The sequence below is a fragment of the Leptinotarsa decemlineata genome, unplaced genomic scaffold (assembly GCF_025532065.1).
Source record: "Leptinotarsa decemlineata unplaced genomic scaffold, Ldec_3_MD MMD2_tig00078422_RagTag_RagTag, whole genome shotgun sequence".
Classification (NCBI taxonomy): domain Eukaryota; kingdom Metazoa; phylum Arthropoda; class Insecta; order Coleoptera; family Chrysomelidae; genus Leptinotarsa; species Leptinotarsa decemlineata.
The window spans coordinates 3,305,049-3,332,854 of NW_027412747.1; the positions used below are offsets into that span (position 1 = coordinate 3,305,049).

Genomic DNA, 27,806 nt, shown 5'->3' on the forward strand with positions numbered 1-27,806 from the left:
CTCTAATAGGGAAGCAGCTACCGTCAACCCACCTATCGTTGATGCACCCTGTATAAACTAATTAATAAAAACGCTTTATAATAATTTGATTATTATCAAAGAATAAATTTTTACATAGGTTTCAGTAAATATTTAATATATTGATTATAAAACCTATTTTTACCACTTACTTTGGACATGTATCGATGAAAATTAAATAAATGTGTTTATTCTCAATATGATGATTATTTACATTCAATTCAAAGTATGGATCTGCTTTCGGCGCCGATACCCCTTACCGCGTTATTTTAGGCTTCACTTGCACGCGCCTATAATCCTGCGTATGCATTTTTCCTTGGTTTCTACTTTCACGATTTTGACCGAGAAAAAGATATAGCAGCGCGGTAAACTTTAGGAACTTGTTGAATATTCCCAAAAAAAATCTGAATAATCATTGGCCTTCTTGTATAAGAGTTGTGGTTTTTGAAAATGTAATATTATTTTTCAATGGGAATTATTTGTGTAATCTTTTTTGTGGCTGTGGTTCATTTATTTCACTTGTGATTAGAAAAAGTGTTGGGAGGAAATAACCCATATCTATGGAACGAAAAATATTTCATTCGAATTCATAGTACTTTTTAAGTGACTTCACTGGAAAAAAATCTATCAAAGTGTAGTATATTCATTAAAATATCATCCCTTGCTTGCATAGTGCAAAATTTCAGTATAGTTTCAATATTTTTTTTCCTCATCATATTTTTCATATTTGATTCAATTTTTCATTAAATGTTTTTTCTTTTCAGATTTATTCCATTTCCAACTCGTAATCATTCGAACTTAAATGTTTTGCTCCCTATAAGCCATTTGGCAATATTTGTGATCTGAGCTTCTTACGGATTGAAGTTGCCCTGAGTAATTTGGGGGCATGATATTAAGACTTAATTCATATGCCAAAACTTCTCAAAACGGACGTAAAACTCTTTAAACAAGTCAAAATCAAACATCCATCTTTTAAGCACTCTAAAAGCTGTTCAATTCTCAGAGTAATTATATAAATAGAGATGCCTTTCTGTCCTTGTTTCTGAAGCCAAATTACTTTGTTTATATTTACGACAGTCCTCCAACTAAGAGAAATAGATAATACCGGTATTTCGTTGTTTTTGGAAATTATTTTGGTGATTTGAGTGCTTATTGACCAATATAATGAATTTGTAGTGCAAAAAGTAATTTTGAAGATGGTGAAAATCTGCGTTGGTGGTGGATTTTCGCGATCCTCGCATGTTGATGTAACATTTCACAGGTAAACAACAAATGGAGTATGGGCGTAACCCAGAATTTCCGATCGAATTAATAGTTGATAGTCATTAGAATTTTCTTAACATATTTTCCGCACGCCCCTGGATCCAGTCCAGAGGATTATGTAAACAATTCCCTCAGTCCCCTTGACCACATTTTACTGTGAGAGAGATGGATATCCTGGTTGTCTACAAATCTGTTGTGTTTATATACGGAGGGCATCTCTACTTATATTTTATTACTCTGAGGTTCAATTGTCGTTGACCTCTTGCTCTCTATCGCCCTCTGACGGCCTCGCCGTTGGTGACCCTAACTAACCCCCATGATTTGTATATACCTTAGAAAGTAACGACCATATAAATATAGAAGAAGAAGAATGTAATATCTTAAGTTAACCTAAAATCTAAACATAACCTGAGATCAAAGTGTATAGTTCAAAATTCAAAATAGTAAGAGTTCTTTTTTTTAACAAAAAACGAAAAGTTGATTCAATACTGCCCAATATTTTGTTCAACAGCCATGGACAATCCTATCGCAGAGTTATCTAACCACAAGTCTCACAGAAGTCGACATTCTGGTAAGCATCTCGCGAACTTTAGTGTCTACCATGAATTAATGTTTCTACTTTCTTAGGAAGGAAATCGGAAAAGAAAAAAAATAAAAAACGGGACGAAAATCCCGTAGCAGAAGAGTTAACAGCCAAGCAACGCAATCCAAAAGCATTTGCTTTCAATTCGACTATAGGTGCTGAACGTCGTTTCAGGAGGAAACAGGACCTTAATACAAAAAAGCAACATATACCACTTATTGATAGGACGCCCATAGAACCACCCCCCATACTTGTAGCCGTTGTTGGCCCTCCAAAGGTTGGAAAATCTACACTGATAAGCAATTTAATTAGGTTATTCACTAGGCTGCCGTTGACAGACATTAAAGGACCTGTGACGATAGTTACGGGAAAAAAGAGGAGAATAACATTCATTGAATGTAATAATGATATTAATTCCATGATTGATCTAGCCAAAGTAGCAGACTTGGTTCTACTACTCTGCGATGCTAGCTTTGGCTTTGAAATGGAAGTTTTTGAGTTTCTAAATATATGCCAAGTGCATGGCATGCCTAGGATAATGGGGGTCTTGACTCATTTGGACATGATTAAAAAAAGTAAAACTCTTAAGAACACCAAGAAAATTCTCAAACATAGATTTTGGACTGAAGTGTATGCAGGAGCTAAGCTGTTTTACCTTTCCGGCATAATACACGGTGAATATATGAGGAATGAAATTAAAAATTTGGGTAGGTTCATATCGGTTATGAAATTCAGACCTCTCCAATGGAGAATAACTCACAGCTACCTTCTGGGAGATAGATATGAAGATCTAACCAACCAAGAATTAATCAGGAAAAACCCAAAATGTGATCGAAATGTTGCTTTGTATGGGTACATCAGAGGTGTACCTTTGAAAAAAGAAACATCTGTACATATTGCTGGTAAGTAACAAATTTTAGTATTTCATATGTGATTATAAAAGTAACATTTCAACAGCTCGCACCAATTTTTGAAGAAAAAAAATAATCAGACTTACATATTTTTGTCCACTGATAACGAATCTCCAGTAAAAACTTGGCACTGGGTTCAACTTTAGGCACTTCGTTTAATTTTCAACAGTCTGAAAGTAGAACAAAATATAAAAACTACTCTGTGCAAAATCTTTAGGAATCCAAATCGTCAACAAACTCTAGTGCTGAAATATTGAACTACACTTGAGGTATGGAATTTCATTTTGGGAGAGTTGCAGTACTTATCTGATAATAATGAACTTCATTTCAAAATTGTTCCCATAAATATAAAAAGAAAATTCGTGATTTAAAACACAATGAAATGAACCCAAAATATAATCATAAATAAATCACTCGTAAGTATTATTAAGAGAATCATTAATACATTAAAGTTCTCCATTTATTAACAACTTTTCAACTGTTTTAATTTTTTCATCTACAAAGGATGGATGAAATCATTCCTTCCGGTGTTGTTGCTATGAGGGATAAAAATGTCAAAGTTTTCCTTATTTTTGAAACTTTACATCAAGCATTTGAATATAATATAAACCCTACATAATTAAGAGTCATTAAATCTGTCATATTCAATCTGCGGTCCACTGGTCCCTTCTAATTGGCCCACCTGGAGTTATAATTTTTTTTGAATTTCGCTCCCATCAGAGTTATAGAGCAGAAGACTTGTTTTAAAGTTCTAAGTGATATGAATATGTGAAGTTACGTTCGGTATGAAAGCGAATAGGATTTCAAAGTTATTAAAATAACAGGTTTTTTACAAGGCATATCGACACGACATGATATGAGGTGCATAACCATTCGAAGTTACGTTTTGTTATATCGGACTCATGTCTCCCGAACATTGCATCGAGTATAAGCACGGGTCGCGCAAGCGAGATGGCAAGAATCCCCTTCCACTTTAATACTTTAACGAGTGTGTGTCGACTTGTTTGCCGACCGTGACTTGTTTTGAATTTATTTACATACACAACTATTAAAAGCTAACTAATTTCGCCCGGTAATTGCAGTTAATTGGTGTCGTTTAGCGTAAAATTGTTAGTGTTATGTAGGGGCTTTTCCTACAACTACTTAGTTTAAAACATTTTATTTCTCTTTATTGCGGCTCTCGCATCAAGACCGTAATGTGTTTGTGGCCCCATTAAAAAAAAGGTTGAGTATGGCTGCATTAAATGTTATATTATTAATGATTCTGATTGCTCCTTTTTGAAATAGAAATAATTTCTTAGTTCATAAAATAACTTTCTCAGAATACAATCCTGTGTTTCAATATAGGTCAAAATTAACAAATGTAGGTAGGTATTTCTTTATCCAGATATCTAGTAGGTACATATTTTCAATTTATAAGAGATTTTACTGTTTTTGAAAATTAATCAATGTAAACACCTAAGAGTTTGATGTGATTACTTTCAAGTTAACATTGTTTAATTAAACTTTATGTGGACTATTGTAATAGTTACCTCTAAAGAATATGATATAGTTTTAAAATCAATTATTATCAATTTATTTTGTATAAACCACTTGTTAGGTCAGTTGAATAAATAGTGAATTTGTTTATACTTCTGGGTATATTTCTCTATCAGCAATTGGGTTGTTTTCATATAGATTATTAATATCAATGATGAATAGTAGCAAACCAAAAATACTGGCATGAGGCACACCTAGGTTCTTTGAAATTGACTCAGATTCAATTTGTTGAAAATTTGTATTGATATATTATACTTTCTGTGGTCTGTATTTAATGTATTACCTCTAATGCCATACTAGTCCAGAGACACTCATATGACCTTGACATACCCAATGCAACTTTTTTTTGTTCCATTAAGTTAATTATGTTGATGGGAAATTGATAAATTGCATAAATTGAAAGGGATATATTTTTAGGAGAGATTAATTTTTGGGAAAGAAAGGTTTTGGCTTTCTACTTCTCCTTCTCGATTCAAAAAATTAAAGGTCAAAATTTCACTTACATGGAACCCTGTCATCCTCACTAGTAGACATCGATGTTTCACCGTAAAACACTTGCCTTAGGGCTCTTCAATACTAATGTGGATGATATTTTAAAAAAAACACAATTCATTCATAAATTACGAATGTATGTCACTAAATGAATTTGATCTATTCATGTCATCGATGACATCTTAATGACATTCATTCGCTTATTTGTTTTTGGCTTTCTACTACTCCATCTTGATACAAAGAAATGTGGGAATCTTCCAAAGAAAGAAAGACAGCAATCAATGTCAAAGAAAGTAACTCTATGCATAGATGTGTAGATCATGCAAAGAAGTAACTTTCAGACACAAACTAGAAGAAAAAGCACTCCTGAAACAGCTTCTTTCATATAAACATTGAATTATATGAAAGAAAAATTCTTTTGAAACAAATACCCTTATTTAAACACTAAATTATACAAAAATCACTTTTCTCTACTCAGTTTGTATTCCAAACATTCGTTATGGAATTGAATCAGATATCATTCACAGGATTACTTCACAATATAGTAAATGAAAGAGGTAAAATTACACTTGAAAAACTGTCATCCTCACTGGTAGATATCTGATGTTTCGCCAGAAGATACTTGCCTTATCAGTTTTTCAGTACCAAATCTGTATAATATAGGAAAAAACACTCAGTTCATTCATAAAATTATGAGTGAAATTATGAGATCAATCTACTCATGTCATCGATGACAGTACGTATGACATTCATTTGTTTATTTGATTAAATTTCAGACATAGGAATCTTTTTAAATTGTAAGGGGTATATTTTCAGTTTTCTCCACTTCTTCATCAATCTTGATACAAAAATCGTGGGAATATTCCAAAGAAAGGAAGAATTGATTGTTTCTTTCCTTTCTTTGGAAGATTCCCACATTTTTTTATCAAGATGGAGAAGTAGAAAGCCAAAACCTTTCTTTCCTGAAATATTGCAGTTATTGTAGATTCGCTGTTTAGAATATTTTCTTCAAAGCGATAAAATGATTGAAAAATTGAAGGCTAGTCTGCCAATAACAGTTTTACAGCAATAAAACCCTTCTTCCGAATAGCGATAAATTGACAGCAATAAAACTGACAGCCATGGAGTAAACCTCTGTGTGTCAACAAAATTGAATTTTCTTATATTGATGCAGCCAGCTGAGAATATTTCAGGAATTGATCTTTATGAATACTACTTGACATGCTCATTGACGTAAACATTATAAATGTCCCTTTTTTGAAACCCAAACTTTGTAATTTTTGGGCATTACTAATCGAGCAATCAGCAGTAGATAAAACCACTCATACTAAAAAGTCTTGTTTTTTTTTCGTGCTTGTTGTTTTTATGGTATTGCTAAATGAACAAAGTAATTGTTGAAAAAATGGAAATTTATTAATAAAATTGAGAGGTATTGTGGTATTATTTTCAATTATCATGCTAATCATCACTAAAGATTTTGCATTTCTGAAAAAATGCAATTTAATTATCATAAATCATTAACTCAAACAATTCAGAGAAGATATAGGTAAGGCACTGATGGGTTTATGATTTTGAAACAGTTGAGAATATTCCCTATGTAATTGAATTGTTTAGCAAATATGCTGAGATATCACAAGCAACTGGTGCGGTGTTTTTAATGACACAGGCTGGGATATCATCTTCACCAGAAGTGAAGTTAAATTATTAGTGCTGGTGATTTTTTTTACATGCAAAATGTTTGATATCCTCAAAATGCATCTTTTCCAGCAAATTACATGCTGTCATGAACATTTTTACAAAGGATAAATATAAATGAATATGATATTGTAACATTCATTAAGTGTTTTTTTGTCAGCTGGGCCGGCTGTTTTTTTTCCAGAGAACGTTAGACTGTGAATCAAAAGATATAGATGTCTTAAATTCATATTTCGTTAGTATGTTTTTCTTATGTTGAAATTGATTTTAATTTTCTATTACTAATACTAGTTATTAGAAATTCCAATTTGTTCTATATACTGAAATAACTACTACTCTTACATCAAATAATGCAACGTTGTTATGCTTTTTAGGGGTTCTTATTCAACTTCATTTTCACAATTGATAACACTTTTTCCATATTTTCTGGAAGTAAGACAAAATGCTTCAGCTAGTTTTTAATATTAAAAGAATTTCAGTTGTTCAGATGTTCAGGTGTAGGAAGAGTTTTCTTTAGATTTATTTTTCACCAGAAGCTCCAAATAAGTAAATTCACTTTTTTCACTTTGGATATCGTCACAGATATGTATTATTTCTAATGTTTTCTTGTTCTTCCTTTAGAGCTTCATTTTGTTTTCGAAGATCTATATTACTGCTAAGGCTGAATTTGGCAGCATTGGTAACTGCTGAAGATTGAAAGATAAATTATTCTGTTTGTTTCGTGGCTTTGTTCAATAAGGACTATAAGGTATTCTCAACTTCTATTACTGATTGCAGGCTACCCCTGAAATCATCTTGTTAGTATTTTATGAAGAATTAAGAACGAGGGGTTTTTAAGAAAATTTCAATTTTCGGAGATTTGCTCGTTACTCTGCGTTTTCTCTCTCTAGATGTATCTGTCCCACATCCACACCGCACCTGTGTATAAGAAAGGGGTCAAGATAGTTTCTGATAAAAAAATTATATTTTGTTTCCATAATCGATTGTTTTCAATCAGTACTGCATTTTTTTAATCTTTTTCAGCTGTGTCAACATAAGTGGGAAATCGTTTATTAGTAAATTCAGCAAGTGTTTCAAAGGACGATATCAAATTCTGAAATCTACTTTACCTGATCAGTATAAATATTTTAGATATACTTATTGCAGCAACTATTTCAAGCAGCCATTGCTAAGTCTGCCGTAATTAAATTGATATTTGAAAAATATAGGTGATAGTTGAGAATTTGAATATGAGATCATGTCATTTGTAAGCCAAGTTTCACTTATGTAAACTAAGTGATACGGTTTTTCCTAATTGAGAATGGTTAATTTAGTTTTAATTACTAACGATTCATCATTCAGATAAAAAAATAGGCAAATCCTGTTTTCTCCACATGGTACTGTATTCATTAGATGATTGCAGGATGGCATCATTATGTTTCATTACAAGTCTTTCATGGAGGAACGAACCTCAAATAAATTCGTTTTCTATAGGGCCTGTGCAATTCTTTATTTGATTTTTGTGCGTTTAATTGATGTAGATTGTCCAAGAAATGTTGACCTAATATTAAGTTAAAGGGATTCTACCTTACTCCTTCAGACCAGAAACTACTTTCATAGATCTGTTCCCTCTGATAGGAATTGAAACTCCTATCATGCAGGATAGGTCTCCTTTTCCTTCTTGTTATTGTTGTGAAGCCTGTGTAATTTTCATCATCACCATCTTTATTTATGAGATCTGTCAGCTGCGTTTCAATTTGAATTTTCATTATATTGGCAACAGCCAGTTTTTGAGTAATCTCAGATTTAACCCGATTGTTGATCATCTGCCCTCTGTTAGTTTTTGTTCGAGATGATTGTTTGTCTACTTTTGAGTGACTTACATTTTGCGGATTTTGCTTCAAGCAATGTAATTTTTCTTTCTGAAGGAGGATGAAGTGCTTCTCATCCTCTATTACTGTATTTTTTCCTGTTCAATTTGCCTGAGTAGTTTATTTTCTTCCCTCAGGAACATTTCTTCTGTAACTAAAGTTTATTTCTGATTGATCATATTGTCTACTTCATGTTTATTAGCTGCTTTTTTCTGATCTGCTGCTTTTCTCCAATACCCTGGACGGAATATATGCTGACAATTAAAGAAGCACTTCATATTTTTCAAAAAGTTTATACGAGTGTAATCATTCTATTCTGTAGATTGAGATAAAACTGTATCTGGTCCAGCGACCAGGACACGTGTTCAAAACTTCCATTTAATTATTTATTTGAACTCAAAATGTGTTCTTCCGCTTTTTTTCAGGTTTTGGCGATATCAAGATCCAAGACATATCCTACTTGCCGGACCCTTGTCCTTTGCCCGAACAATTAAAGAAAAGAGCTCTGATCGAGAAAGAAAAACTGATTTACGCCCCGTTCTCTGGCGTAGGAGGTATAGTCTACGACAAAGATGCCGTCTACGTTGAACTTGGTGGTTCCCATAGCCACACGAAGCGCGAAGAAGATGAAACCAACGACATAGTCACAAACCTCATCGACGCTCAAGAGCCGATTGACGAAAAAATGAAATACTCCAAGCTGCAGATCTTCTCGGAGGGCGATAAGCTTACCGCAGAAGACTTGTGTGAGAATGAAGAAGGAGGTTCTGAAGTGCAACTGTATGAGAAACCAGAGATAAAATCTAGCGATACTGAGTTGGATTCTGAGTTGAAGAAGCTGAGGAAGAAGACCTTTGTTGAAGTTCAAGGTAAATCAACCCAATACTCATGACCAGAAATGAACATCCAATAGATATTATTAGAAATCCCTTCCTTTTTTAGACTCTGATATATCAGAATTGAGAAAAATAATAAAAACAATTAAAAATTTAAAAAACATAGAATCGATGATATCAATGATATACTAATGAATATTTTTGACAATCTGCTAGATATAGCCTTGATATATTGGTCAAACTGAGATAGCTATTGTTATTCTATATACAAAGGTGATGCCAGAGATGTTGCGAATTTTGGGCCTATATCCTTTATTTTATACCAACGCGGGCTAAAATGAAAGGGAAGCTGGTAAAAATAAGAATAACAGGTTTTCTAAAAAAACCTAAAATAATTTCTCAAAATTAGTATGTATTCCAAGAAAAAAACACTGTTTATGCAATCTTCTCAGTGAATATTGTATTTAATAGAATCGTATTCGTTAATTTGATTGTTGAATTATTTGAAAATTTATAATTTTTTTTCTCACAAGTTTTTTCCTATTTGGTTTGAAATAAATTTAGCAATAATGAAATTGAATTTTCCCAAAAAACAATGAAATCTATTTAGAGATTAACCAGTAAATTTGATCCAAAAGTTTGTTATAAAATACAAATATAACCATATTTCGAAATATATAATCGACCTTCGTCTACCCAAAGTACAAGTTGCATAAAAAGTTTGCAGTTTTTTTTTTCAAATACTTTCTCTAACACAGTATATATATATATATATATATATATATATATATATATATATATATATATATATATATATATATATATATATATTTTGTATATGGTTTTTAACATTTTTTTAAATTTATCTGCAATATATCTTGTCTTCAAACTTGTACTATACTTATACTCATCTATTAGTTTCATAATTGTGACTGCTTTGTCCATAAGAATATTTTCATAATGGCTATAAAGAATATTTTCCTTTCTCAAGATAGTGGAAGGATACGGCGGAAAGTTGTATTTGATACGGATGATGCTGAAAGTTCTTCTGAGGATGAACAAGGAAACAGTGTACATGATGAAGATGAAGACGCAAATTATACAGAGTTAAGCGAAAATAAAGCTAATGAAATCCATTCCAAAATCAAAAATGTTTTGGAGGGACTAAATTCCAGAGTTAAAAACAAGACTGTCAATGCTGAATCGGAATCAGAAGAGGGCCTTTCTGATGAGGAATCAGACAAAAGCGACGATGATTCAGAAACTGACGAAGACGAGGGATTGAAATGGAAGGACAACATGATGAGTAAAGCCAGGGAATCTTTTTTGGACCGGCAAGCCTCTAACAAGAACCTAATGAAGCTCGTGTATGGTAAAGTTCACATCGTAACACTATCCAAGTTCTCTAGTAATATAGAATACTTTTCAGGTGATTACATTTCCAAACCTTCTGAAGAACAGGAGCAAGACAAAGATTCAGAGGGAGAAGACATTGGTGGATTATTCCGAAAAGTATCGAGGGACCAACAGAGAGTCAAACAGAACAAGGACATCATGGACTTACCCGAGTCTTCGTTGCTTTTACCTTGGAATGCCCCCATGAAAGACTGGTTGGAGCCAGAAGTGAGTATATTATAATTTCGTATATTGATGTTTCTCTTATAGAGTGTGAAGAAAAAATGTTAAGAGATTTAGCATGTGGGGTAGCAGGAAAGGTGACAGGAAATAGGATTAATAATTGAAAGGGTTGAAAAAGATCAGTGTATCTATTGAAAAACACTTTTTTCAAACCAGAACAAAATACTGCCTCTCGACACACATTTCGTTAACCAAGTAAGCGTCATCAAGAGATGACTGGAACTATATTTTTACGGCCATCTCAATGTTTTCAATACATCTAAGCCGACTATAATCCTACCAGAATTAATTAAATCAATTATCAGTACAACTTAATTTCAACTTAAGAGCCACCGGTAGACAGCTGTTTCAATCTGTTGAGCACCATCAGTACCAGGCAGGCAGTCCTCGATTGGAGACAAACTGTGGATAACCAAAAAGAGTGATGAAAATCGCTGCATAAAAGCAAGTGACACTTGAATGGAACCACTTATTGGTGGTTGTCAGTTGTCAGTTTTAATTATTGATCAAACCACCAATGCAAGCTATCTTGGGTGTCACACCAATAGGTGGTTTCACTTATGTGGAAAACTCGTCTTGGTCTTCAATCGAGGACCAATATACTGATGATACCCAACAAGCTTAAAGCTTTTCAACATTTTGATAATAATGCAGTTGACGGTTTAAAATATTGGTTGAACCTAAAATTTCCATATACTGGTGATTCCTGAGATGCGCTTTTGTTTCAGAAATTGTTGTAGACTTAGTAAGGTAGTTGATTGTAATGTATGTAAACTAGGTACTTCAAGAACAGTCTGACAACGTCGCGAAGTCAGTATATTTCAGATGCTCTACGTGAACGCATATCATTCTGATCTGTAACAATAAATAACCTTAAATAAAAATATCAGCTCAGTCGACTCTGACATTCCGAAGTGAATGGTTGTAGTGTCCGCTAATAAATTCTACAAGTGATAAAACTAAAAAAATGTGTAAAAAGTGTAGCAAGATCTTAACTTCAATTCATATTGGTGAGACTTTTTTCCTAAGAGAAAGATATAGTGGTTTTTTCAGAGGGGTATGCCGAATATTATCGGCATATATTCCCGATATTACCATGAACTCCACTAACATACCGAGTGTTTCTGACTACAGGGACACTCAAAGTAATCAATCAAATGTGCAATCCAACTCATACTCTACTGCAGTCCAAAACTTTAAATTTCCATCCAGAGAGCAAGCCATACTCTTCAATTCTATCGAAGGAGTTGAAATACAGGAGAACATAATCGCCATCGAAACCAAAGTTCAGCCTAAAAATATAATTTTCTCCTCCAGGATCTCCAATAACAGAGTTTGTATATATATATTTCCAGTCTTGCAGTTGTAGATACTTTCCTTCAACAAGGTGGAGAAATAGTGGTGAACCAACAACTACTGAAAGCATGGAGGTTAATAACACCCGCAACTCGTTTAATCCTATCAAATGTATGCCCGTCAATTCCCCACATCATAATTGAAAATAGCCTTAAAGACCTAGGTTTGAGCCTTATGTCCCCTACAACCTTTCTCAGAATCGGGATTTCACAACCAGAGTTCAGCCATATTGTTAGTTTCCGGAGGCAAGTCTATGTTCAAACTGATACCTCTACCTTTCCAGAATCAATTGTTATTCCTTTCGGAAACACTCCATACCGTATCTTTCTATCAGAAGACAAGCTAACCTGCTTCAAATGTAAAAAAGATGGTCATGTAACCGCCGCTTGCACGGAAACAGTTAATGATACCCCTACCACGGTTAGTCCTGAAACCCAATTGGAAAATGAACGTGTGGTCATTTCATCACAAATCACCAACCCAACATAAAAACGTTCAAGATCAGAGGTAACAAGCCCCACGTTATCAAACACCGACTCCAATCCACCTAAACAGCCCGGGTTTATTCAGCTGTTTTCGCAAACTCATAAGAAACCGAAGAAAACCTCATCAAACGCTACAGCCGCACACCTTTCTTCATCGAAATATTTGACGATGAATCACTACCCTTTTCTCTAGACTCCAATCAAATATATATTGATTTGTTTGACTCATCCTTGTACTCTTTTGAAAATCAGAGTTAAACGTATTGACCTACTATGAAGAAACTGCTGATTATTATTATTAATAATTAATTGATATTTGTTTTTTTTTCTTTTATGGTATTTTATATTATTATTCAATTGTTTATTTTTTCAATCACACTATTTATGTGTTCATTGTATAATGGCAAGTCCGTAAATAAATAAATAGTCAGTTTTTTGGAAAATACATATGGGTCATCCGATCCTCTCAGTATAGCACGTGAATATACTGACAATGTGCATTCTCTCATGGATATATTAACAAAAATATACCCAGCTCTGACTGAACGAAGTATTAAGGCTCGTATCACAAAATAGAAGAGAAAGTTGATGAAACAACTGAATAATGAACTCGAAACAAACTCAAATATTTCCCTTTCTGAGAACGAAAGTGACCTCTCACAAGAAACCTATTGAATTTTCTGTCCGCCCTTTTCTTATTTTTTTTTATTAACATAATTCATTCTTCAATGGAACATAAATGGAGCATATGGAAATGCTACAACTTCTGATGAATAAGGAAAACCCCTTAGAAATATGTTTACAGGAAACTAACTTCAAGAATGCACATACATACGAAATGAAATCTTACAACTCTTTCCATAAAATTAGAAATATCCCACTTAGAGCCTGCGGTGGAGTCACCATTTACACTAAAAAAATCGATCGCTTCAAAAATGATTTCAATAACGTCAGAACACGAAGTTATAGCAGTTCTTGTCACATTTCCGTGAAAATTATGCATCTGCAACGTATATATTTCACCGAACTTAGAGTTAACCTATCGAGAACTTGATACGATAATTCAACAGCTTCCAAAACCCTTCATTATTGTGGGAGATTTCAATGCCCACAATCTTCTGTGGGGCTGCGCATCTTACAAACGCGGAGTAGTCTTAGAGGAATACATCAACCTCTCCGACCTCTTTATATTAAACAATGGTGAATTTACGAGATTCAATAGCACATCTGGAAACCATTCCGCTATAGACTTAGCCTTTTGCACGCCAAAGATTTTTACATCGCTCTCTTTGGAAAGTATCATCACAAGTATACGATAGTGATCATTTTCCAATCTTGATTGAAAGCAATGATAACTCATTTCAGACACCGATATATCATCCCACATGGAAACTCAAGAATGTACAGCATGACAAATGGACTCACTATGAGAATCTCATTGACTCCAAGTTATCAGCCATTTCTTCTACAAATTTCGATTATGACGTGAATACGCTAGTGGAGAAATTCACCAAAATTATAATCGAATCGGCATCCACTGCCATAGGTCAAAATTCGCAATTAACACATCACTATCCTGTACCATGGTGGAACGACAAATGTCAGGCAGCAACAATTGAGTGCAAACATTCTTTCAACAGATTGAAACGACATTTCTCCCTTGAGAACAAAGTTGAATTTGATCGGCTCAGAGCTCGCCAACGATTTTTTCTAAAGCAAAGCAAACGAGAATCTTGGAAAAATTATTTAAACACTTTGAACCAGCACACTTCAATAGCTGAAGTATGGGGAAAAATAAACAGGATCCGAAGGACGAAAGGAAATCACATTTCCTCCCTTATTGATGACGATATCGTCTATCAAATAGTCGCGAGATTGCTAACATTCTAGCTATTAAATTCCAGCAACAGTCTAGTGACGTCAACTACGATATTAACTTTTTAGAAAGAAGGGAAGTCATAGACTCCAATCCTTTTGTAATTGAAGACAACGATGAAAATTTACTAAACATCGATATAACCATGGATGAACTCGAAGAGGCATTGTCTAAAGTGAAAGGCCATACACCGGGACCAGATGACATCCCTTGTATATTTATCACGAAACTGCCACAATCCGGCAAATTCCATCTCCTAGGGATTTACAACACTTTATACCACACCAGACAACTTCCCACATCTTGGTCTAATTCTTTTGTACTGCCTCAATACAGGTTTCCAATTTTCACCAACGATGACCAAATGCCTTCTATTTTCCAAACAGCAAGCAACTAATTTTCCAAACTTTAAACTTAATGGACAGCAGTTAGAATTCGTAGAGGAAACAAAGTTTCTTGGGATGACGTTTGACTACAAACTGAATTGGAACGCCCGTATCCGCAATGTTAAGAAATCTTGTCAAAATGGTTTGAATCTAATGAAGGTCTTGTCAAATCACACCTGGGGAGCGGACTGCAATACTTTGTTAACCATCTATCGGGCGCTAATAAGATCTAAAATAGACTATGGATGTATTGCATGCTCTACTGCAAATAAGTCAGCTCTTAAACAGCTGGATGTCATTCAACATGCCGCCATTAGGATAGCCTTAGAAGCATACCGTAGTAGTTCAGTGGAAAGTTTACTTATCGAAGCAGGAGACCATGACGTATGCTACAAGAATTTCTGATAATATAAACCACCCCGCCTAGCACTATACATTCAGTAACAGATTTCCCGTTCTTTTCAATCAAAGTAATAAAGGTGCTTCACCACTCTACGCAAAAATGTCAAAAATTCCTAATAATCCTGTAGTCCCTGATCATGTCATGTCACTTGGTTTCTGCTCTCCACCACCATGGACCATAAAGATCCCATCCTGTAACACCCAACTCTCCATCCACAGGAAAAATGATATAACACCAAGTTTTATCCAAAAAACTTTCTCTAAAATATTCTCCAACTACAAGAAATACAATACACAGATGCTTCGAAATCTTCTGATTATCACCGATTCTCTCAGCGCAATTCATGGAATCAGTCAGTTATACCCAAGCAATTCACTACTTGTCCCTATAAAGGAAAGGATTTCCAAGCTAATGCAGAATCAAAAATGTATTAAACTAATCTGGATACCTTCCCATACTGGAATCAGAGGCAATGAGAAAGCCGATGCAGTCCACTCAGACTACTTTAAAATCATAAAGAAACTAATAGCAAACACTTGGAAAGAAAGATGGATAGCCATAGAAACAAATAAATTACGTGAGATAAATCCCGACATGCGCTTCTAGAACTACCAATCAGCCCAACGAAGACATCAAGTCATTCTTACTCGCCTCATAATCGGACACACAGGACTAACACACCAACACCTTATGAAGAAAGAATATGCTGCGGAGTGTGATATTTGTGTTGTGATCAACAGTGTGAAACACATTATCCTGGAGTGCCCAGTTTTTGAACATGAAAGACAAGAAGCAAGACTTTCCAGTGATCTGAATTCTGCCTTAGACGTGGTGAACTTGAACTCTTTAGTAACCTTTTTGAAATCTATTCATATATTACATAAAATATAATTATACCTAATTGTTCCTTCCTTCGCGGTTGATGCGGTTATTTTTGAAATTATTATACAAACGTTGCCACAAGATGGTGTCAGTGATCAATATTTCTATTGATTCTAGTCGTTAATTGATCCTCAACAAATGTGTTACCAATACTATTATTCTTTCTCAGAAATAAATAAGTGAGCTTATCGCAAATGAACTGCAGAAGTTGACGTTTATTGACATTGTGACAAATTTGAAAAATTATTTGTACCGATAATAGATTCTTTCTGTTGTTCATAATTTGGAGTACTGGACGAAATGGGGCGAGATTGCTTTATATGTGGGTGTTCCAACAGCAATGATCCTCATTAATCAGGGAAGCTATGGATTATACTGTAGACGACCCCTCCCGATATAGAAGGCCCCGACACTCTGTCGAATGAGGCCGCTATATCTTCCGTTGAAAGATGAACAACTTTTTCATCCAACCCCAGCCAGGTAGGGGTACACCGTGAAGGGCGGTACTGATGTCTGAGGACATTCATGCCGCCATACCATCAACACCCAACATCAGTTATGACCCGTTTCTCCTTCTGGCAAACATCAGTTCAAAGGATAAGGGAGCCAGGCTCCAACCTGTTTGAAATCAAGATGACGTGCAGGCAATGATCCAAATATAACGACGAACAAGGTATCTGACGTAAGAAAAAAAAGTAGTCAGTATATGCTATTATTGGTAGTTGGAAGGAACAGGGAAATAACATAAATTAAGTCTGACTACCTGAACTTAACAATACATCATTAGTAATGAAGCCCAGCCCTCCACTGATTGAATAAAACCGAAACTCAAATCACAAACTATGTAGTATCATTGGAAACCTATGTTATCTCATAAGTGAAATTATCGGTTTTGTGCATTCTAAAAGATTGGCATTAGTTTTGTTATCGTTATGTTGTTTATTCGTTAATAAAAAGGTGTTGATAACAATATAATGAGTATGCACTGTGTGGATAACTAGAGCACTTCGAAAAAAAAAACTAATCAATACAGTTTATTGTATGATTTTCATTATAAAAGGGTTTTACAAAAACCGCGACATGTGTTTCGCTATACAATAACTGTACATATAATAAACTGTATTGATTAGTTTTTTGATATGGATTTTCATCAAGTATCGGCCAGTTCTATTCAATTAGAGCACTTCGTCTATTGCTTCCTCACCTTTGATTATGTTTTCAACAGTTTTAGACAAAACATCAGGTGTAGATAGTAACGAAACGAATGTAAACTTCATTTTATATGCAAATATGCAAAGTATATGAAGCAAGCAGAGTTTGCTCGAAGTAGAGCTTTCTGTCCAGCAACCAATGTTTTTGTCAGTAACAGAATCATGGTTAAAGGACTTTGAAGTAAGTAATTTTTCAATTGATGAATATAACCTTGCGAGTGCATACTGTCGCGGTATGTACAAGGGCGGTGGTACTGCCCTGTGGGCAAAACAAGAACTTGTGGCAACTCCTTTAAATATTAACAACCTAAGCATTGAAAAAATTTTTGAATGTCGTGGATGTGTATTTGAAACTCATAAAATAGTTACAATTTATAGATCACCAACATGCCAGAAACTTCAGGAAATGTTTGACCAAATATTTAGCATAAACTCACTTTTATGGGTCTTAGGTGATTTTAATATAGATTTTAACATCTTATCACACGAACGAGAGGAACTACTTGATATATTTGCACAATACGGCCTTCATAGTATTGTTTATCAGGATACAAGAATATCATCAAGTTCTAGTACAAAAATTAACAATATTTTTACTAAAGCTGAAGCATGTACATATGTTATGGATAACCACTTCTCTGATCATAGTACAATAATTGTTAAAATCAACTCACATTAAGTTATGCTGTAAACATATTGAAGAGGTGAAATGTTTCAGAGACTATTGCAATAAAAATAAAATACTCTTTGTCCAAATTTTACAAAACGAATCTTGGCGCGATACATATGATGCACTAGGATGCAATGAGAAATATGAAAAATTCTTGAATACATTACACAGTCATTTCTTTAGGACATTTCCAATGAAGAAAAAAATCCTCGAAAACGTTCCAAAATCGTGAATCATCCCTTGTAAAAGAAATCATTATAACCAATTAATTCAACTCTCTGAAAATAAAAATAAAACCTCCTGGACAGTTATCAATAAATTGAAAAATAATAAGAAAACCAAATCATCCAATATAAAAATCTCCCATGAAAATAAAGAAATCTCCTGTCCTGATGAAATTGCAAATCTGTTCAATAATTTTTTCATAGGTGCTCCCAAACAGGTTATAGACGATATGTTAATAGTAATAACTTTGATCATAGCCTCAACAGAAATCTTACTTCAATGGTCGTACTTCCTTTCACCGAGGAAGAAATGCTAAATATATTCTCTAAACTCAAAAATAAATGTTTTTCTGGACCTGATGACTTACCTAACAATATAATAAAAGAATTCAAAAATGATTTGGTGAAACCTATAACTCACTAGAAACAGACATATTTCTCGACGCTCTCAAAATAGCGAAAGTGATTCCACTCCATAAAAGAAGAAAAAATATATTGAATAACTATAGACCCATATCACTCACATCAGTTTTATCCAAACTTTTCGAATATTGTATGCTAGAGAGGCTAAACTCATTCATTGCAAGGTTCAGAATCATCCCAGAAGAACAGCATGAATTCAGAAAATCTAAATCTACATCTACGGCAACCACAGATACATATATACACATTCTCAGTGAATTAGAAAAAAAAAGCCCTATAGGCATATATCTTGACTTGAGTAAAGCCTTTGATTGTGTTCCACACGATCGACTACTTGACAAGCTTTGGTCTTATGGTATCAGGGGATCTGCTTTTAGCTGGTTTGAATCCTTTCTCAAAAATAGATATCAGTATGTACAAATATCTTGCAATGAGAATACCAGTCAAAACACACCACATCACTCTCATCTTGCACCTGTGGAAGTTGGAGTTCCTCAGGGAAGTGTCCTTGCTCCAGCTCTATTTTCAATCTACATAGCAGACATTGTAAAATACCTCTCACATTTTAAATTAACGTTATACGCTGATGATATCTCCATATTAGTATTACAAAAATCTTAAGATCTCAATCAACAAGCTTGCAATGATCTCATGGAAAAAATCATTCTATGGTTCTCCATTAATAGTCTTTATATCAATGCTACCAAGACACAGTTTATTATTTACCACACAAAACAGAGAACGGCTGAAAATTTAGAGATTCATTTAGGGGAAACGACTCTGGAGAAGTGCCACACCATTAAATTTCTAGGTGTAACTGAGTGATACACTTGATTGGGAATCTCACATAAGTGAAACAATAAAAAAATTGAACAGTAAACTTCACCAGATCAGATGTCTTCAGAGAGTAATTAATATAAAGGTTCTGAGAAATTATTATTTTGCGGAAATACAATCCCGACTATCATATGGAATTTTGTTATGGGGTATGTCGTCTTCAGCACAAAAACTATTCCTAGTACAAAAAAAAATGCATACGTGCAATGTTAAACAAAAATCAGAGAGAATAATGCAAACCTCTTTTTAAAAAATTGAATATACTCCTGTATACTGTTTATATATATATATATATATATATATATATATATATATATATATATATATATATATATATATATATATATATATATATATATATAAACAAACAAAATTCCTTGTCATAATGACATCCACAATTACGCAACAAGATTCAGTCATCATCTTTACACACCCCAAAATCAGTTGAATATATGCCTGTATGGCCATATTTCCAATGGAATTAGGGTTTACAACCACCTATTGACAAAAATCGATCAGGAGGTATCTTACTTCAGATTCAGAAAAAAGCTGAAAACATACTGGATAACTCGTATTATACATTGGACGAGTTTTTATCTTCGTAGTGAACTCTCTTTGCTCCTTATAGCATTCTAATCTATGTTCAAATTTATTTTTACTTGTGCCTTTTAGGTCTTTGAAACCAATAAAGATTATTATTATTATTATTAATCCGGAAAATAGCTCTGATAAAGTATTTTATTTTGTTGCAAATTTGTGCTACTGCGTTTTATTCATAAATTCATTTATATTTATGATAAACCATTTCAATTAAACACACACATATTTTTCATATCAGAACCGGGCCCTCATCGCCAATTGCTTCGTGACAGGTAAATGGAAGGAGGACGAAGACGCCACCGAGTTGCTGAAACTCGATGACGCCGAAGATCTAGACGACATAGATTCGGAAGTATTCGGCAATTTTGAAGACTTGGAAACCGGCGAAAAACACACCGAAGCCCCCGCTTCGAAACCCCCACAGGGAAAGAAACGCAAAAGAGACGCGACCAATGGGAAAGGTAATAATGATAATTTCTTACACATATTACATATAATAATGTAGGTAGGGTAGGGTAAGTCTAAAGTATGTAGGTTATTATCCTATTTCCAATCAAGATGAGAAAAATCTTTCTGATACCTGGACTGAAGTAATTAACAAAAAAAACAAAAAAAAAATAGGAAACATGACAAAACAAAGTACATTGTGAGCACAAATTCGAACTCTAATGATAGTGAATTTAGCGGTGCAAACCCAAAGGTTTGGCTATAATTTATTGGTCATTGCAAATCATATACAACAATAGAAATGATTACATCATATCTTGCGCATTCCTTGGTGTAAGAGTTCGAAATTTCTTCTCTCAATTTACGTGGAAGATTCAAATCTTTCCCAGTCCGGGCAAACAAAGGTCTCTGTGAGTCACTGTATGAGCCGAAATACTGGCCTGAAAATTTTTTCATCATGAGGTTTTAATTTCGCGAATCTTTTCGAAACTCTAGTGCAAGGACGGAATTTTAACAATTCCAAAATTTCTCCCAAAATAATTAGGAAACCTGAAAATGTTTCTGTGAAAATAATGCATGTGAACTCCCAATGCATTCTCAATAAAATGAACCAAAATGGAGTGATTTCTTCCGACCAGGTTCCAGATATTTTGTGCATATCGGAGACATGGTGTAACAATTTTACCATACAGACCATTCTCATTTTGAAATTATGTATTTGCTTCTCACTTTATAAGATTTAAATATATTCATGGTGGAATACGTATCCTTGTAAAAATAATTTAACTAATAAAAATTAGCAAAATTTAATATGCCCTTCGAATTGGAATACGAATCTTATTCAATATTTTGGGAAAGAAAGTTTTTGGCTTTCTACTACTCCATCTGATACAAAAAAATGGATGAGAGAATCTTCCAAAGAAAGGAAGGATTAATCAATTTGAAAATAAGTAACTCTATACATGGATGTGTAGATCATGCAAAGAAGTAACTTTCAGACACAAACTGAAAGAAAGTCCTCCTGAAACAGCTACTTTCAAAACAGATATTATTCAATATCTTTCACAATCAACTGCAAACGTTTGTTTTGATATTATTGTACCGACCTCCCAAAGGTAACTATTAAATTTTGAATTGCAAAAATTTGGACCCAACAAGAATATTCACCTACTTCAACAGAAGAACTAGTCTCTCCAAAATAAATTATTTTCTTACAAATATTTCTCAAAAATTAATGTCAGATTGGCAGATCACATATGTCTTAAATTTGAATTGGTCAACTGATCAATGGAAAAACATAACATTAGAAATACTGGTGGTACATTTTGGTTCAACAACTTTATAGATTGCATTCCTCATACAAAAGTTTAAGTTCTTCATTTTGTGAACCACTTACATACTAAGTTTATCTATGGAAACTGAAATATTTCCTAATGAATTGAAAACGTTAGTATCACCAATTTCAAAGAACAATGATAGGCATATTCTTGAAAATAATAGACCTATAACAATACCCACAGCTATATGTAAAGGTGCACTTTTTTCGATTTATCAAGATATAATTGATATAATCGATCATGGCATTATTATCAGTAAACTGTGTTCGATAAGAAATAGAAATAGTTTTATTCATCACTAAAATTTTCACACATACATAATTACAAAACTAAATACATGAGAAAACTTATTGGACTAGTCAAAAGTAAAACGCTAAAAGCAAAACACAAATATTTGATCTTGAACAAACTTGAAAGAGAAGACTACAAAATAAACTAGGTCATTTATCTAAGCACTAAAAGCAAGAAATTCATCCATACAAGAAATCATATAGTTCATTCCTCATTACAGTTTGTATACTGTACTTGTATTGATCCCTATAAAAAATGTTATTTTATTGAAACATTTAATACCCAAGTATTTTGGGGAATTTTGACTCACACTCAAGCGAGAGTAGGGGTGGTATAAAGTATGTTCACCCCGAGTAGCATAATTATGTATATCAGAGTTTTTTGGATATAGGTGTTTATTATCATAGATAAATAACACTAGCTGTAATATGTATAGGCACGGCAATGGTAGGATGTTGAATTTTTTAAACAGTGGTTTACAAGAGTCCAGTGGACGAGACTTGTCCATACAGCGAATGACTCTTTTCTAAACCTTAAAAATGCGGTCAGTATATGCAGAGTTACCCCAGAAGATCAATTCATACTGTATTCTTGATTGTACCAGTCCACGATACATGAGTTTTATAACTTCTGTAGAGACAGTCTCTCGCAGATTCCGAATTGCGTAGTTTGCACTGCCAACCTTTACACATAAACTGTCGATATGTGCCTCCCATGTTAGCTTCAGGAGTATTCCTAAAAATCTAGCTACCTGACAGTATTCCAGAGTTTTCACCACACATATTGATGTTGTTCATTAGATCTGGATTCGAGGTACCGTTCTTGGGTAAATAATTGATAAACATAGTTTTCTTTATATTGCAGACAAGGTCATTGTCGCTACAGTATTTACTGAATTCATCACATGCATAATTACCCAAGTTTACCAGACTTCCCAAGTTTTTATGGGCTAAGAGTATATTTGTGTCATCAGCATAAAGTATCATTTTATTTGATGTGGTACAGGTATCGTAGATGTCATTTTAAAATATTATAAAAAAAAGAGTTGGTCCCAATATAGACCCCTGGGGCACTCCTAACTCACCACTATTACAGTCAGATTTGCTATTATTTATTACTGTCACTTGAGAACGATTTGTCAAATATGATACTATCCAATCATGTGATATACCACGAATTCCTATGCTGTATAATTTACGAAAGAGTAAGTTGTGGTTAACCATATCAAATGCACGAGTAAAATCATAGAATATACCTAGTACATTCTTCTTGCTGTTAAGCTGTTCATAGATAAAATCCAGAGCTTGTTCAATAGCCGTTGAAGTTGATTTAGCTTTCCTGAATCCGTTTTGGTTATTGGAGATGATTTTGTAATGTTCAAGATAGGAGATCAGCCGGACGGAGTAGGCAGCTTCGAACGCTTCGGAAATTTGACTCTGAACACTAATAGCGCGATAGTTTGCAGCATCATGTTCGGAACCTTTATTTTTTAATATTGGTATACATTTTGATTGTTTTAGGTCCAGAAAGATACCACTTGAAAATGACTCGTTTATGAGATATGCAAGTGGTTCACAGATTAAATCCACAACTGATCTCAAAACTCTTCCATTAATGTCATCAATTCCTGAAGCTGTCTTTGAGGTAGTTTTCATTAAAATTGTTCTCAATTCACCTGGCGTTACAGGCGTCAGAAAAAAGTTAAGAGGGGTAATGTTCATTTTTTTGTTATTATTGAAGCTTAAGCTAATTTTTGGGAGGTTAGTAAAATAATTGTTAATATAATTACATTTGTCCAGTTCATCTCTAATAGGTTCTCCATTCTGGTTGTGTATGTCAGGAAATGGTTTCTTATTATCTCTGTTAGATTAGATTAGATTAATATGGGGCTTCTGTGCTGAACAGCAACTACACTGCGACCTTTACAGATGTATTGTGTGTGCACTCATGTATGCTAGAGTTCCTTGTCTAGGCCCCTCTTCGAAACTAGACTCCATAAGCCAGACCTCAAGTTCCCCATATATTGAGAGTGTTGTGGTTTTTCCTCCCCTAATGTTGCAAACCTCATCCTCAACAGACCTTCGCAATAGCATAGTATGTGTACGGAGGTTTCCTCATCCTCTTGGCAAAGCCTACATAGGGCTGTGTCTGCCAGTCCGATGTTGTTCATGTGTTTGTTGAGTCTACAGTGTCCCGTCAATAGCCCGACCAGAACTCTAGTTGATCGCCTATTCAGACTTAGTAGGTACTCCGTGAATTTTGGGGATGGCTCTTCAATGAACTCTTTGGCCTGTCTCATACCCGGCGCCTTATTCCACCATTTTTGAGATTGTTTTTCCTTCCAGTTGCTGTTACAAGTTTTTCGCAGCGCTTTTGCTGTACCACAAAAGGGTTCTGGGCCAATGGGGGAGTGTCATGCTCCTTCTCGTGCTAATGAATCAGCCTCTTCGTTGCCCTTGTATCCTGTGTGGCCTGGTACCCAGGCTAATGACAGTCTGTTTTGACTACCTAGTTCTTGTAGCTTTTCTAGGCAGTTCCAGACCAGTTTGGAATTGATCTGCATGGAGCTAATTGCTTTTATAGCTGCTTGGCTATCAGAGTATATTTCAATAGTCTTTTCTTTAAACTCTTGCCTTAGTAAACTCTTCTGCGCAGTGACGTATTGCCGCTGTTTCTGCCTGGAATATCGTCACATTTTTACCTAAGCTTAGTGAGACTTTCGTCTTTGGTTTAGTTATATAGATTCCTGCTCCTACGCCTTCTTCAGTTTTTGAGCCGTCTGTGTAACAGGCAATCTCTGCATTTATTGGAGGTCCTCCTTTCCATGCCTCTTTGCCTGTTATAATTGTTTTGAAGTTTTTTCCGAAGCTATACTGGGGAAGCATCTCATCCGATGGCATTCCCATTATGGGGTCGTTTTCCAACTCTTTGTTTAGCTCGTTGTACCTCTTACTGTGCAGCATGCTTATAGGCATTTGCCCTCTGGTCAGTCTACTGATGACTGACCTGGTTTCCCCTTGAATATATATATATATATATATATATATATATATATATATATATATATATATATATATATATATATATATATATATATGATTTATTTAAAAAACATGAATTTATTAATTATAAAAACAATTTGACAACACTGATCAGAACAGCCAAACGTAACTACTACCAAAATAAAATTGATGCATCTAAACATAATTCAAAAATTCTGTGGAACACTGTAAATGAACTCACAGGCAAAACAGAAACAAATAACAGTATAACAGAAATACATAATGTTCAAGGAAACTCTATCACTGATTCTTTTGAAATAGCTACGGAATTCAATAACTATTTTTCCAATGTAGGACCAGAACTTGCTAATAAAATACCGCAGACTTCAAATTGTAAACATTCTTACAAATCACTACCCCATTCAATTTTCTTGGAACCTGCAACAGAAGAAGAAGTTATTAACACCATAAAATCTTTAAAAAACAAAAAATCACCGGGTTACGACGAAATTACCGCAGAATGTTTGAAGGAAATAGCAAATGAGATTGCAACACCACTGTGTTATTTAATAAACAATATTATTTATAAAGGTGTATACCCTTCTTGTTTTAAATTATCAATTGTAGTCCCATTACATAAAAAAGGAAGTAAAACTGAAGTTTCCAACTATAGACCTATCTCCCTGATTTCTAACTTTGCCAAAACATTTGAAAAAATTTTGAAAATTCGTATTACAAAATACTTAAATAAATATAATTTAATATCAGAACATCAATTTGGGTTCAGGGAAGATAGGTCAACACAAGATGCAATCTCTTTTCTGACAAGCAAAATTTATAAATCACTAGATACAAACAAAAAATCGTTATGCATTTTCTTGGATGTTGCAAAGGCATTTGACACAGTGTCTCATAATAGGATGTTGGAAACTTTACAGGATTTAGGTTTCAGGGGCAGTGTTTATAATTTGATGGTAAGCTATTTAGCTGGAAGAAAGCAAAAAGTCAAAATAAATGATAAATTAAGTGAAGAAAATTTAATAACATATGGTGTGCCGCAAGGTACGGTTCTAGGGCCTACTCTGTTCACCATTTATATTAATAATTTACTTACCTTGAATACTGAAGGTTCCATTATTAGTTTTGCAGATGACACGGCTGTTTTTTATCAGAGTGAGTCATGGGCTGACCTACAACAAAAAATTAATCAAGATTTTATTCACATTATAGACTGGTTTGATTATAATTTATTAACTGTTAATTACTCAAAAACGTGCTTTGTTCCATTTAGTTGTTATGAAAATGGTTTACCAGATTTTAATGTTGTACAGTTACATGTCAACAATAAAATAATAGAAATAAATAGAGTTAGATATATAAAATATTTAGGTATAACAATTGACGATACTATGAAATGGAATATACATATACAAAATGTAATTAAAACATTAAGGCCTATGCTATATAAAATAAAATTTCTGAACCGATACTTAGACTTACCTGTGATAAAGATTGTATATTACTCTCTGGTTGAATCTAGGCTAAATTACGGAATATTGGGATGGGGTGGAGCCGCAAACTGTCATTTGTCCAAACTTGAGACTCTACAAAAAAGATTCCTAAAAATAATATTTAAAAGAGACATGTTGTATCCTACAAACCTTCTTTATCAAGAGGCTAAAATATTTGATATTAGTCAGTTGTACTACATACAGTTAGTGTATTTTCAATATAAACATAAACGTCACGATTATATAGACCACGTACATAACACTAGAAATAAAGTAAAAAAATTGATCAAAACAGAACTGACACTCAAAACAATTGGTCATCGAAGTCATTTGCATTCAGCTAGTCGAGCCTATAATATACTATCGGAGTCCATTCGACAGGCAGAACATTTTAAAAAATTTAAAAAATTAATTAAAAAATTCGTTTTGGACGAACGACATCAAATTAATTTGTTACTAAGAGCCTGACGTCCTAGTAACATAGTATGTTGTTCTTTTTTTGTATTGGCAAATCCTGTTGTTTGCAATGGTTTGTAGTTCTTTTTGTTTATTATTATTTTTATTAACTACTACATAAAAAAGTTTTATTTACTGTCTAGATTATTTCTTCTGTATTTCTTTTTTGTTTGTTGCTATAGTTTATTTCATAGAATACGTATATTTTTTTAATCGAAAATTTTGGCAGTTTCACCGCATACAAGCTCTGCTTTCGCGATGTTCTCTGTTGGTGTTTATTTGTATTATTATTTGTTTATTATTAAATATTATTATTATTATTATTATGTAGTGGCGTTAGGTTCAGCAAGACTTCTAATGCGGCTGTTGGGGTGGTTCTCATAGCACCCGTGGCAGCCAGCCAAGCTTGCCTTTGAATGTCATTTAGCCTTCGAATCGCCCCAGCCTTTTTGTAGGTGCTGATTCCATGTCAACTTGTGGTCAAAAATGACTCCCAAGTATTTTGCCTCTTGTGCAATTGGAATTTCTATCCCGTGCAGTATTGGTGGCTTCAGCCCTCTAAGTACTTTCTTTTTTGTAAAGAC

At 34.0% G+C, this 27,806-nt stretch overlaps 1 protein-coding gene and 1 long non-coding RNA gene across 2 annotated transcripts in view; one reads left to right on the plus strand and one right to left on the minus strand.

Annotated features, from left to right (window-relative positions):
- Positions 1-1,656: 1,656 nt before the first annotated feature.
- Positions 1,657-27,806, plus strand: part of LOC111504307 (ribosome biogenesis protein BMS1 homolog) — a 44,978-nt gene continuing 18,828 nt past the window's right edge. Inside the window, exons 1-6 of the mRNA XM_074186054.1 lie at positions 1,657-1,852; positions 1,909-2,766; positions 8,777-9,220; positions 10,179-10,559; positions 10,617-10,810; positions 20,417-20,639. Of these exons, the coding sequence (XP_074042155.1) occupies positions 1,795-1,852; positions 1,909-2,766; positions 8,777-9,220; positions 10,179-10,559; positions 10,617-10,810; positions 20,417-20,639 (2,158 nt within the window). The 5' untranslated portion in view covers positions 1,657-1,794. The remainder of the gene's footprint in view (positions 1,853-1,908; positions 2,767-8,776; positions 9,221-10,178; positions 10,560-10,616; positions 10,811-20,416; positions 20,640-27,806) is intronic.
- LOC141487228 (uncharacterized) lies at positions 25,353-27,542 on the minus strand. The gene is made up of 3 exons (XR_012468275.1): positions 26,756-27,542; positions 26,370-26,445; positions 25,353-25,693 (listed from the first exon to the last, which is right to left on the minus strand). It is a non-coding gene; the product is annotated as an uncharacterized lncRNA (long non-coding RNA).